The following is a 13,215-nucleotide window of genomic DNA, read 5'->3' as shown; positions in this document are numbered from 1 at the left end:
CGCTTTGCCTACATCTTAAGAATCCAGTCCCAATCCCGTCTCCCTGTAGTGTAATGGGAAATCCCCTTCCCAGCCCCCTTTTCCCCGTTCTGTACGTGCTTTCAAGGCACAGTTGGGCAGAACCCAGAATTCTTGGCCATTATCAGGCTTCAGACTTGTGTGCTGTGCACTGCCCGGCTCTGTATTCCTGTAACCATCCAATGTTTTGTCTCCAGGCCCAGCATAATTGCCAGGCCGGACAATGGCAGCCCTTTCTGGGCACGGCAGCCGGCTGGGAGAGCACGGCCCCTTTGTGCGGTGTCACTCCCGCATGGACAGAGCCACCGGCCAGGGGGCGGTGCACAAAGCCCCGTCTGTGCTGCCCTCGGCTCTGCAGCTCCCTAGGGCTCCCTGCACCGTGCCAGAGGCTTTGGGAATGCCACCGAGGGCAGGGGGGTGGCAGGAGGCAGCAGGGAAACAGAGGGGGGAAAAGTGAGGGGTGAGCAGAGAGCAAAGATCCCCAAAATTGCCTGTAGGAGCTTCAGGGCCTCCCTGAAGAGGGCAGGGCAGGGCTGCTCAGGTGTGCCAGGGGTAACTGCACCAGCAGCTGCTTGTGGTGGCCTTCCAGCCCTTCCCAGAGTGTGTGCTGGCTCTTCCAGAGGTCTCTGCTCAGAGCAGCATGGCAATGAGCATTCCAAAATCCAAGGAGAGTTGCTGGTGTGGGACTGGCACTACCTGGATGCAGGTCACAATGGTGGCTCAGTGGTTCCTTGAAAAAAACTTGGTGAAGCAATCCAGTTCATCAACGTGGAAAGTATCACTGGAGTCTGGTTAAGCCAAACTCATTGGGAAAGGTTTGGGGTTTGGTTTTATTTTTCCTTTAATTTAAAAAAAATCTTGTCATCACAGCCAGGAAAGGAAAGAGAAAACACTAGCCACAACCAGGAAGTAACTCTGTGGGTTTAATATTTTTGCAGACTATTTGCCATGTAGGTAAGAGAATTAGGTTTCCTTTTAAAAAACAAGGAACAGTTGGATGTTACCACGAGTGAACTTGTGAGACACAGCCATGTCCTGCTCGTGGGTGGGAAAGCTGAGCCAGCCTGTGAGCTGATGATCTGAGCTCTGCTCTGGGCTCAGCTTTCCTTCCAGCAGGGCTGATTCAGACCTTGGGCAGCCCAAGCAGAGCCTGCTGCTGACTATGACACCTGAGAGAGCAAGCAAACCTACCAAAACTGCCACTGGCTTGTGGTGTCTGGCTCCCACACACACCCCCTGACTTTTCAGCTCAAAGAAAAGGTAAAAAAAAAGAGAAATTAGAATGGAAAAACCCAAACTCCCCCCAGCTGCCTGTGTGGGCTGTCAAATCCAAGGCTTTGATCCTCTGGCTGCACAGAAGGGAAGACACATCGCTGCCACCTCCCACTGCTCAGGGCCAAGGGGGTCTGTGAGGCATTCAGGATCAGGCTGGATATGGATTCTGGCACTGCTGCCCTTCTGGAGGGCTCTGTGTGCACCCCAAAATAACAGCTGCCAGCCCCAAGTTTTTTAGGGACTGTACCAGGACAGAGCTGTGAGAGCTACACCCAGCAAATGGCCTGGAGACCAGCCTGGACTTCCCACATCTTCAGGAGAGTTCCTGGATGATGGGGACTTTGGGGATGAACACCTTCTTGGACTTTTAATGTCATTTATTTCTGAGAGGGAACAGAGCAAGTGTCCCCCTGAAAGAGAGTTTGGGGCACAGCCCAGACATGAGAGCAGCAACACCAGGGCTCATCCAGCTCCACCCCATGGGAAGCTCCAGGCAGACGTGGGCATTTCCAGAAACTTCCTCCTGTCCTTGGAGCATGACAGGAGCTGGGGGCTGCAGTGCAAAGGGAGCTCTTACAAAGGAGGTATAAACTGCAACTGATTTATTGGAACACTGGGTTGATTCATCAGGGGATGCGATGGAGGAAAGGAAGGGTCCAAGCTTTGAGAAGCAAATTTGGGTGAGAACAGGCACCTTTTCACTCTTTTGAACACTGTAAATAATAATAATAATTAAAAAAAGGACCAGATGGCTGCCCTTCCCAGTCCCTCCCTCCCATCCCAAGGCTTGCCTTCACATCATGCTCTTCCTAAACTGCAACTGTGAGCTCTGTTTGGGCTTGGAGTCTGACTGCTGCAGCTCAAACTGTTTGTACAGGTCCCTCAGCTCTTTGATCTCCTGCAGCACCCTCTTGGCTTGGCTCCAGGTGGAGGAAGCCTCCCCCAGCAGCCTCTCAGATTCCTGCAGGATCCTTTCAGAGTCCGACTTGGAAGATGATGAGGAAGAAGAGGTGGTGGTGATGGTGGTGCTGGTGTTGGAGTCCTTGGTCTTTCTCTTGCCTTCCCCGTAGCCCTTCACCTCTGTCAGCAGTTCCTGAGTTTTTTCCAGTTTCAGTGCAACCAGTTCCTGTATCCGGGACAGCTGCTCCGGCTCTGCCGAGGCAAACTGAGCCTCCAGCCCCTTCCTCAGCACCGCCCGGTGCGTGGAAGAGTCCCGCCGGGACAGGATTTCTTCCATGGAGGCACATTTATTCTTTTCTGAGTGCGACAGCTTTTTGGGGACCTGCGGCGTGTACATGGTCCCTTTGTCAAAGGAGTCATTGCGCTGCCCGGCTCTGTCCCACGAGGTCGCCTCCTGCCGGGGGAGGCTCGCCGTCCGCCCCTTCTCGGATGGTTTGGTGTTCTCCGAGTCCGAGCGGCGCCGCCCCGCCGTCAGGTGTGCCACGGACTTGTCCAGATCCACCCGGAAACTCTCCTCGCAGGTGCCGTGATCCTCCGGAGAGGCGTCTTCCTCCTGGATCAGGTCGAGGGTCAGCATTCCGTCAGAGGTTGAGGTAGATGCCTGGAGGAGCAGAAAGCAGAGCAGAGCTGGCACCAGAATGGCTGTGCCTGCTTCCAGGGGTGTCTGCACTGCGGATACACACCGCAGGGAGGGAGGGGGAATGCTCCCTCACTCACACAGAGCCCAGGGATGGACTTTGCCACAAGGTTTGCACAGTGCAGTGACCCACGAGAATGGATGAGAGCTGACGACCCCGAGCTGTCCTCATGGCAGCTCTCAGTTCAGGATGCAGCTCCAACAACTCCACTTCCAAACAGAAACACTTGCAGGGGAATTTCAGCCCAGCAGGTGTCTGGGACTGGTTGTACCTACCACAGCCATGAGGTGACCCCGCGTGGGAGGGCGCCGCGAGTGCTGGATCTTGGCTCTGTCACGCGTCGGGTGGGCAAGGAAACTGTCCTCTTCCACGGTGACCTGCAGGGTGACACCGGCTGTCATTCCCAGCTCCTGGAGCTGTAAGCAGGAGGAGGCTGGCAGGGAATGGGGTGTGGAAGTGACCCAGTGTTTGTCTGTTCTCTCCCCTCTGTGCCGTGATGGGATTACCTCTGCTCGAGTCATTCCTGACAGCTGAGCCTGTTTGCAGAGACTCCTGTGACAGGCTCTCTCTCCTGGTGTTTGCTGTGCTGCCTCCTGCTCTAAAACCTCTCCCATAGTCTGACCTTGGTTTTCCTTCATTCAGGCTCTGTGCTGCCATCCAGGAGAGGAAAGAGCCTCCTGGCAGTGCCATGGTGCTGTGGGAAGCTGAGTGTGAATGGGAGATCTGAGACAGCTCTGAGCTGAGGAAGGGTTGCCATGAAACATTAATGTGAGAGTCAGCCCTGGAGCGAGGGCACAGCTTGTTCCAGGCAGGTTCTCCTTCCCACTGAAGGAAACTGTGGAAATGCTCACCCTGACCTGCCTCTGCCAGCCCACCTGGCATTCTGAGCACACCCTGTGTCCCCAGGAGGAGGCTGAACTGGGGCTGCCCTGTTATTTTTCCTGGCAGAAGCTGCTTTGTGTAACTGGGACTTTCACACTCCCCTTGAGAAGCAGGAGGAGCTCTGCTGGAGGTGCTTTGTGTGGATGTATCCCCAGGACAGGGCTGTTCCCAGCACTCTCAAACCTTCACCCAGGCTGAATCCCACTCACCTCGTCCAAGATCCGGTTTTTAGCACGTGTGATTGCAGAGTTGAGGGCGTTAATCCAGGACTCTTTCTCTTCTGGACTCACAGCCAGGAAGATCAGATTTGGTGCCTGCAAAAGAGGGAACTCAGGTCAGTGCTGGAACACACAGAGACAGGCCCTGGCCACTGTGAGGCCTCTACAGAAAAGGCAAAGCAGAGCTGAGCCTCCAGCCCTGTTTGCCCCACACAGCAAACCCCAGGGGCACCTACATCCCTTCCCTGCATCCCCCAGGACCATCCACATCCCTGGAGCCAGGGCTTTTGGGCTGGCTGCATCTGGGCAAGCCCCACATACCGTGTTTCCAGGCTGCCTGGAGTGGGCAAGGGTAAATTTGCTGTGGTTCTTTTTGCTTCTACTTTTGGACTTCCTGAGCTCTTCACATTTCTCGTAGTCACTCAGATCAAACATTTCCTGTACATTTTTTTCATCTTTTACCTGCAAGACAGCAAGGAAATTAGAGCTTTGCAGATGTCAGACAGAGACTCTGTTGCTCCAGGCAGCAGGATTTCAACACGAGGGTTTTGACTTGTCTCTTCTGGAATGAGGGGGCATATTTAGAAAGATAGCATGAAAATCCCACTTTGCCAGGTTAATTCCTGCCTCTTCTACCCCCAGAGAGCCGGGGCTGCCAGGCTTTCACATGGCTTTCAGTGTCCTTTAAAGAGTCCTTCTGAGTGACCACTTTGCAAGATCTCCCATTTTCCAGGTCTGTTCCCCAACACTCTGCAGTGTGACAGGTACCTGGGATGGATCAGTGTCACAGAGGCTCACATGAAAGATGGAGCTTGCACAGGGTCACTGAGATTGCAGCTGCACTGGGGGACAGGCAGGGATCTAGGGGCACAAAGGGCTCTGGATACTGACCCTGAGGGTGCTGTCCTTTGGGGACACTTGGAGGAAAGGAGAAGTGGCAAAGCTGTCTGCACCCTTCCTCTTCATCGCTCTCATCCTCAATCCCACTCCTGCAGCATGGAAGCTCTGCTCTTCTATAGTAAACATGAGGAATTAGGGTTTGCATGTCCACTACAGACACTGCAGCAGGCTCAAATCTACATCCATCTGCTTAATCCCACTCCAGCCAGTCATCCCAGGCTGCACCAGTGCTGCAGGGTGTGTAACTGGGGAGCTGGGAAGGCAGATGGTGGTGAGGTCTGAGCCCTTGGATTTCCTGAAGGGACTCCACCCCATTTCATACATTTCCTCCACAGTACTGGGAAGCACTGAAGGAACTCCCTATGATTCTTCCATAGATTTTAATCAAAGAGGGTGACTAAACCAGCTTCCTAACCAATGGCATGGATAAACTGACCATCTGGCCCTGCCTGATGACAACAGCTCCCCTCTATCCTTCATCCTGACTGTGTCCCCAGGATCCACAGGACAATCACCGGCACTGCTGGTTCCTCCTGTGACACATCCCCTGTGTCTGGGTGTGATAACAGAGACTGTCTGGCTGCACATCCTCCCCACACGCTGCTAATCAGCTTTGATCTCTTCCCACTCCCATCCTACAATCCACCTCTTTCCAAGAATCTCAGCTGAATCCTGCCCCACTCATCTGCAGCAGGAAAAGCTGATCCCCCTCTGAGCCCCCAGCTGTGGCTGAGCTCTTGCTCCAGATGTTTGCTCATGTGGGTCACGGGGGCTTCCCCAGCCCTCTGCTTCCTCCTCAGAGCTCACAGAGCTGGAACTGAACCTCCTGCCTGCAGGAGGATCCCCGGGAGGCTGCAGGACAGACAAACACCCTGCAGGTGCAGCTCGACCTTTAAACTCCTCTGAATGACACCAGGGCTCTGACACTGCACTGGGACAGCTGGGGGGATCCTGCTCCTGGGGGTGACCCCTTATCAAATGCTTAAAATGGGAATAAGCAACATCCACTCTGGGATTCCTGGGGGAAGAGGGGCAGCGGCCTGGAGTGGGTGGCTGTGGTGGCACAGAAATGCCAGGGGGCACGGGAAGAACAGTGGGTGTCCCACTAGGGGCAGGGCCACCTGAGCCCCCTCTCATGCTCAGGTAACAGAGCACCCAGTGTGCAGAAAGGGAAACTGGACAGGAAGGTGAAAGGCAACTCCAGAGGCACTTGCCAGCTCTTTTGTCCTTTGTGGGAAGCTCCTGAGGCCAAAAGGAGGGAGGTGGTGGCATGAGAGGCAGCTCAGAGCAGCCTCGGGGGTAGGAGAGGCTGAGGACAGTAATGCTGCCCATTCTCTGTGAAAACAGGACAAAACCAGCCCCTGAGGAGCCATGAGGGCAACAGAGCTGAAATCCCAGCCACTGTGTCAGTCACAGGTGGGTGACAAGCCTGCAGGGTGTCACCTCCTCTATGCTCTCAGTGAGATAGGGGCTGCCCAAATGAAACCTTCCTGGCTTCTCCAAAGAGGATTGGGCTGGATGTGTCCCAGACCCGGGCAGTGCCCAGGAGGAAGCAGCCTCTGCTATCAGTTCTCAGTAGGAAGGGATGAAGCAAGAGGTTGGTGGCTGATTTTGGCAAAACCATCCCCTGCTGGGAGGTTTCCAGCAAGTCTTTCCTTCCCCCCAGCTGCCAAGGGCTTAAGAATTGAGGGATGTCAGAGCCTCACCAGCAGGCAGGCCCTGCTCTCTGTGCCCTGTGGGGAGCTCAGGGTTGGAAGGATTAAGGTGAATCAATTAAGGTGAATCAATCCCAGCAGGTGCTGCCCTGGCTGTCTGCTGAGTTGTACCCATCTGAGGCAGGCAAAACAACCTTGCCCTGCAGTTCCACCTGCCTCCTACCTGTGGCCAGGTGAGGGAAGGGAAACTGAGGCATGGAAAAGGAATCAGAAGCATCCCCAATCCCTACAGCAGGGAACATTTCTCTGCAGCTATGGGATCAGAGAGCCCCACACCCCTGGCAGCTGCCCCTGCTCTGCTCGGGGTGTCACTGTGCCAAGGCTGACACTGCTGGGAGGAGAGGAGCTGCATTCCTTGCACTCCTTGCACTCCTTCCCCTGCAGCTGCTGCCCCAGGGCACCCAGCACTCCCTGTGCCCTGAGGGGTGGGGGGCTGTAATGGGTCAGAACACCAGCCATGGCACCCAAATCCCTTCTCCCAGCTGTTTGTGCTTCCTATGTCTGCTGCCATGGGAAGGCTGGTGGCAGAGCACTGGCAGTGGAGGGTCTCTGACCTGGGTTAATTAACTGCCCTTGGGTGTCTCACTGATGAGAGTTTGAATTTCCTCATCAAGCTGTGACCTGCAGTGACTCCAAACCTCCTGGACCCGGCTCAGGGCTGTGTTTTGGGACCAAACCATGCACAGAGAGGCAGGGCAGGTGCTCAGTCACCCCAGTCTGGGATTTTTGGTGATGATTTGAGCAGTTCCCTGCTGCAGTGGGACACAGAAAAATGCAGAAGGTACAGAAAATCACAAGACACTCAGTGTAAGGCACCCATGGGACACTCGGGGGGGTCACAGTGTGGCTCAGGATGTAACCAGAAACCTCCAGACTCTCTGTACAGCCAAACACCCAAACATGGGCAGTTTTTGGGACAGACAGTTCCCCTTGTAGGCTACGAACAAAGTTTCAGTTCCTGCAGCTGAGCAGCTCTGCTTCAGCAGGGGACAGAGCTGGCTGCAGACGTGGCTGAAGCCAGGCTGTCACTGGGACAGGGATGCACACTGGCACTGTCCAGTCCTTGTCATGGCCAGGTCGCTGCCAGGGGATGGTGGCAGGACGTGGCTGCTTCAGTCCCTTCTCCAAAGAGTCACCACCAAGGACACAGGCTCCTCAGAATCACTGAATGCTTTTGGAGGGACCTTAAAGCTCATCTTAATTCACTGCAGGGACATGTTCCACTATCCCAGTCTGCTCCAAGCCCCATCCAACCTGCCCTTGGACACGGTCTGCTCTGGGGCAGCCACAGCTTCTCTGGACAACCTGTGCCAGGACCTCCCCACCCTCACAGGGAGGAATTTCTTCCCAAAATCCCACTGTGCTGTGTTCAGCAGCACTCACCGAGGACAAACTCCCCATGGAGCTTTAGAGAACCGAGTACACAAACACCCGCAGCCCCCTGTGCCGAGCTGGAACCGAGGAGCAGCACCTCCTCGAGTGCTCTTGTGCTAATTGAGCCGCTGCCTTTGGTAGCAAACAAAGCTCAAGAGAAGCGTTTCCCCATCCCCCGAGCTGCCCCAGCCGGCTCGGGCTGTCTGGCAGCCCCCGGCTTCCTGCGAGGAAGTGCCGAGCCCGGCTGGGGCAGCTCGGCCGCTGCTCCCCGGCTCGGGCAGGGACAAAGCTGGGCCAGGAACAGGGAACAATTCCCAGAAATGTGCCGGGGGAGGAGGGACCGAGGGGAAAGAATGCAAGAGTGAGTTAAGAAGGTGGTGGTGTGCTCAGCTCGCTGCAGCTCATCTCTCCAGAGCTGGTTTTGGCTGATGACCAAACGCTGAATAACCCAAGGATTTTGGTGTGAGTTCATGGAGTTCAGTGGGGGAGCGGAGTGAGCACGGCCAGAGCCTCCAGCTCCCATTTTGGGAGGTGTCAGACAAGTCCCACAGCTCTCAAAGGGAAGCACTCAAACACCCTTGTTAGCATTTTCCATCAGCTGGGCTGAAAAAATACGTTTCCTCTCCTTGCAGACTCAGCTCTGCCAGGGAGAAGCCCAGGCTCCTGTCAGGCATTCCCAAATTCTCCTGACAAAAAGGAATCATCAGGGCTGGTCTCTGACCTGCAAGCCCAGGTCCTAGACAGACAACTGGAGAAGCACTCAGATTCCCAGGAGGAATCAGTGTGGATATTGATTGGATTTTGTTAGTCTGAATTTTGGAAATCTCCCCATTCCAGACCTATGCTCAGCTCTGAGCAGTTCATCAACACCTGCCCCCAACCACCATAATTCCCAAGGGATTCTGGTGTGGAACACACAATTCCCTGTCCCCGTGTGCTCTGGGGAGATGGGATTCACTGCCCTGCTTCCCAGATGGAGAAATCCAGGCAAAAGTAAATAAATGTCTGGTTTGAATTCATTTAACGAGCCCATGGCAGAGCCGAGGAGCTTCCAGGAGCCTTGGGATTTAACCCTTTCTGCTCTGAGATGGTGGGGAGGGCCGGGAATGTGGCTTCACCTGCAGAGCCACCTCTGGAGCAGCTGCTGAGCCCCAGATGAGCTCCAGAGCAGGTGCTCTGGGAGCAGAGCCTGGAGCCACCCGTGGGCCTTCCCTGGGGCCCGGGAGGGCTCCTGCCTTCGCCAAGTGCTGATGCTCCACTGCCATCAAACCCTGCACCACACCTTCTGAGAGCCTGCGAGCTGCAAGTCTTGGGACAGCCCCAGGAACCCCGGGGGATCCCCAAAATGAGACCCCCAGGATGGCAGAGTCACCAGCAGCAGTGTCACCTCCACGGCCAGCACAGAGCCACCTCAGCAGCCACCAGCAGCAGATGTCATCTCTGCTGGCCACACATTCTTCCATATAAAGCCTCAGCAGCGGCTGCTGCAGGTTATTTATGGTCCCTCACACACACGTGGAGCCCGGGGGCCTCCTCAGGCCCAGCTGTGAGGTTTTCCTCCTATGAAACACAAACACAAGAGCTGCTTGTTCAGAGCAGGCTCCTCCAGCCTCATCCCTCTCCTGGGCTCCCAGCACAACTGGATTTGGTCTGTAGCTACCTGGACATCTATTCCTGTGCTTCCCTCTGGCTCTGGAGCAGCCAGGAGGGTGATGCAGCAAGCTCTGGAATGCCAGCAAGCAGCTCAGCATGACCTGGGCTCTCAGTGCACTTTTTTAGGGCATTTCTCTGCTGTAACAAGGCCTGACCCTCTGCCTGTGCCACGTCCATGGCTCAACTAGCCTTAAATCAAATTATCCCTTCCTCTCTCCAGGTGCTGACAGAGCCAGGCCAGGCAGCCAGGCATCCAACCACGGTCTGAGGGGGGAAACCCAGAGAGACCAGGATTTTATCCCAAATTCCCTGAGCTGGAGCAGCCCCATGTGGGCACCACTCTGCAGCTCTGGCATGTCACAGGGGATGGGAGGGAGGAAGGCTCTGGCCTGGGGAGCTCTCCCTGATGGATTTATGGAGACAAAAAGCACAGGGGGGGCGTGCAAGGACACCAGGTGCTGGCTCAGCCCGGCAGTCACATCCGATTACCTCCAATGTCAACACCACGTTAAAGCCCAAAGCCCAGCAAGGAGACGGGGGGCAGTGCAGGGGGCATGTGTCACACCGGGATGTGGATCCGCGGTGAAAAACCCAAGAGATCCACTCGTAAATGGCTCGGGAGAGTGGAGTTATTTCCAAAGAGAGAGTGAGCAGGTGGGAACAAGGCAGTGTCGGGCTCAAGGACGGAGCACAGGCACAGAAAGGAGCCGGCATTGCCGTCGCCGCGGCGGAAAAAGGGCTTAACTCTTTCTAAGTGCATCCTTCCGTGTCTCCACGCTGGGGAAATGTCTCCCAGCAGATCTGACTGGGAGAATCGCTGTCAGAGCCGACCCCGAGCCGGGTCCCGCCGGCGCCAGCCCGGGGAGGAGAAGCCCCCCAGGAACCCGCTGGGCCCCGCTGGCGCTGGAGGGGCGCTGGGAAGGGCCGGGGCTGCGCCTTTCATATGCAAACAGAGGAAGGGGGGATGGGAAAGGAAACTGAAACCGATCCTACCTCCTTCTCCGAGATGTAAAGCTGATCTCCCTTCAGAACCACATAACGGTTTTTCCAGATTTCCCTAAAAATGCCTTTCCCGCAAAATTTCCGCACCCAGCCGACCTTCTCCGGTTGCGCAGGTTGATGGTTTCCATCCTGGTTGCCCTAACACAAAGCGAGAGGGAAGAAAATGGGCGAAAAACGTGATTATTCTTGGTTTTACACTCCTTTTCTCCCCCCCTTTTCCCTCTTTGCCCAACTTTTGTCTCCCCCTCCCTCCGGCCCCTCTCTCCGCCGCCGCCGGGACCGAGTCCTTTTCCCGGGGTCACTCCACGGGGGTTTTTGTCACGAAGCGACAGCAGCAGCACCGGGAGGACGCTGCGAGGAGAGGACAGGGTTCCTCAGTGGTTATATAAGCCAGGCCGGCGTCTCTATCGCCTCATCCACGGGCATTTACCCATGGAAAGGGGAACAGGAGGGGGATGGGCGGAATTTAAACCAGCTGGGGCTTTATACCGCGGTGAAAATCGCATTTTGGAGCTTTTTTTTTTAATGAGCAATTAATCCAAGAGGTGAAATCTCTGGGTGGTTCATATCAGAGGTGTCTCGGTGGGCAGCGATGGGTGCAGCACACAACACGGCAAAGAGCGAGGGAGGGATGGATGGTGCCTCCGGATTTTATCGTTTCCTTGTGTTCCAAGATGAAAACTGCCTGCCTACATCACCCAGCGCCTGTGGCGGCTGCGGGAGGCGGCAGGGCCGGCAGCAGGGTTTGGTCTCTTTGCGCATTTTGGAGCCTGGGTTCGGGTCTCTCTGGGTTCGGGTCTCTTTGGTTCGGGTCTATTTGGTTCGGGTCTATTTGGGTTTGGTCTCTTTGGGTTCGGGTCTCTTTGGGTTGGGGTCTCTTTGGGTTCGGGTCTCTTTGGGTTTGGTCTCTTTGGGTTTGGTCTCTTTGGGTTGGGGTCTCTTTGGGTTCGGGTCTCTTTGGGTTTGGTCTCTTTGGGTTTGGTCTCTTTGGGTTTGGTTTCTTTGGGTTGGGGTCTCTTTGGGTTCGGGTCTCTTTGGATCCGCCTGGGGGTCTGTGCGCTTTCTGCGGGGGGAGCAGAGCGAAGCGAACACCCGGCCAGACAATCCCCCCCTCCCCAAAACACCCAGCAGCCTCCCTCACCCCAGCAAGCAAACCCCAATCCTCCACTCACCCTTTTCGCAGAATTATTTTTTTTCATCGTTCCTCGCTGCGCTCCGATCCGGGGCGGGGGGCTCGCAGAGGGGAGCACGCCCGCGATCCGCGCTGCCTCGCCCCGCGTGGCTCAGGGCCCTCTCCCGTTACACGGGGCCGCTGCTCTGAGCCATCGGCAGCGCCGCCGCCGCCGCGTCCCCCCCCGCCGCCACCATCCCGCAGCTCGGGGGGCTGCGCCGGGCTGCGCCGGGCTCCCGAGCTCCATCTATAGCCGTGCGCCCGTGACGTCGGGGTTCGCGGCACGGGGCGAATCGCAGCCCACGAGGGTTTTTTCTTCTTTGTTTCTGACTCAGCCGGGGCCGTGGGGCAGCGGGAGAGGGGCGGGCGGTGCCTGGGTTGGTGTTGCACGGAGGGGGAAAAGCAGCGTTCCCGGCGGGGTGGTGGGTCAGCGGGGAAGTTCCTAGGAGAGGGGAAAGTAATGGGAGGGTTTTGTGTGCTGAAGGTGTTGGGAAGTGGGGGGAGAATCGCTCTGGAGAGAGGAGATGGGAGATCTCCTGGGGAGGGGGCTGGAGGAAGGGGTTGCTTCCAGCACGGAGGGTCTGACAGCCAGGATTCAGTTGGATTCAGAGCATGGCTTCCAAAGATTAGGAGACACTCATTCCTAAAAAATGTCCTTTTTCAGCTTATTTTGTCTGTCTCCATGTCCTGCAAGAAATAGATTGATCCATCATCCATCAGTGGATCAGCTTTCCATGACAGCATCCATCCCATCCCTGGACAACATCCCCCACCCCTGATTTCAAGCTGTAGTTTCACCCCAGTACTCTGGAATTAATGCACACAGAGTCCTAGGGATGCACTTTGAGTATTTCCAGAGTTTCTATGAGTGTTTGTATCCCTTTCTGAGCATTGACATTTTTGCCATGAGCTGTGGATGCACTGCACACCTGAGAATACCTGGGACAGAGACACAAATCACTCTCTACACCAAACCCAGGGCTTCCTTTTCATCCTGTACCTGTGCAATCCTGAACTCCATGTGGCTCAGGACCAGGATGTGCCGTCTGTGTGCCTCAGTTTCCCCTTGGTCCAGGCAGGGCTGATGGCAGAGGGAGAGATGAGCCATGCTGGCTGCCCAGAGCCCCCAGTGTATCCCCAGGACAGCACAGAACCTGCCAGTTTATTTAATGACATTTTCCCTTCCAACTGGACTTGTCCTTCCTCCCATCCTGTTTTTGGTGGCCAGGGCCTGCAGAGCAGAGGCTGATGGCCAATACCAGATGGCACAGTGCTGGTGGCAGTAGGACAGCTCTGTTGTGCCCTTTGCATGCAGGGCCCACGCTCTTCCCAAATGTCCTCTGGTGCCAGGGAGGTTGCCCTGAAAGCACAGCAGGTAACACACCTGCACACACCTCCCCAGCCCTGGG

At 56.0% G+C, this 13,215-nt stretch overlaps 1 protein-coding gene across 2 annotated transcripts; it reads right to left on the bottom strand.

Moving 5' to 3' along the window:
- Positions 1 to 919: 919 nt before the first annotated feature.
- PLEKHO1 (pleckstrin homology domain containing O1) lies at positions 920 to 12,038 on the bottom strand. 2 transcript variants are annotated; one of them, XM_039710174.1, is made up of 7 exons: positions 11,808 to 12,038; positions 10,627 to 10,773; positions 4,313 to 4,453; positions 3,983 to 4,087; positions 3,167 to 3,268; positions 2,085 to 2,854; positions 920 to 2,006 (listed from the first exon to the last, which is right to left on the bottom strand). In XM_039710174.1, the coding sequence occupies exons 1-6, from the start codon at positions 11,832 to 11,834 to the stop codon at positions 2,087 to 2,089; spliced, it is 1,290 nt and encodes a 429-aa protein (XP_039566108.1). In that variant the 5' UTR covers positions 11,835 to 12,038; the 3' UTR covers positions 920 to 2,006; positions 2,085 to 2,086. The 2 variants fall into 2 exon arrangements, with proteins under 2 accessions (XP_039566108.1, XP_039566107.1); XM_039710173.1 differs by having other exon boundaries at positions 920 to 2,854.
- Between the last annotated feature and the right edge of the window lie 1,177 nt (positions 12,039 to 13,215).

The sequence above is a fragment of the Passer montanus genome, unplaced genomic scaffold (genome assembly GCF_014805655.1).
Source record: "Passer montanus isolate IOZ18808 unplaced genomic scaffold, ASM1480565v1 scaffold224, whole genome shotgun sequence".
Classification (NCBI taxonomy): domain Eukaryota; kingdom Metazoa; phylum Chordata; class Aves; order Passeriformes; family Passeridae; genus Passer; species Passer montanus.
The sequence above is the reverse complement of the archived record's forward strand: the minus strand, read 5'-3'. Positions and strand labels throughout refer to the sequence as shown.

Excerpts from the sequence above, each read along its gene's own strand:
- PLEKHO1 (XM_039710173.1), bottom strand. The coding sequence starts at position 11,834 with ATGAAAAAAAATAATTCTGCGAAAAGG. Across the intron at positions 10,774-11,807 it reads AAAATAATTCTGCGAAAAGG|GGCAACCAGGATGGAAACCA; the intron begins GTGAGTGGAGGA and ends GCTTTGTGTTAG. Across the intron at positions 3,269-3,982 it reads AAAACCGGATCTTGGACGAG|GTCACCGTGGAAGAGGACAG; the intron begins GTGAGTGGGATT and ends GTCACCCTGCAG.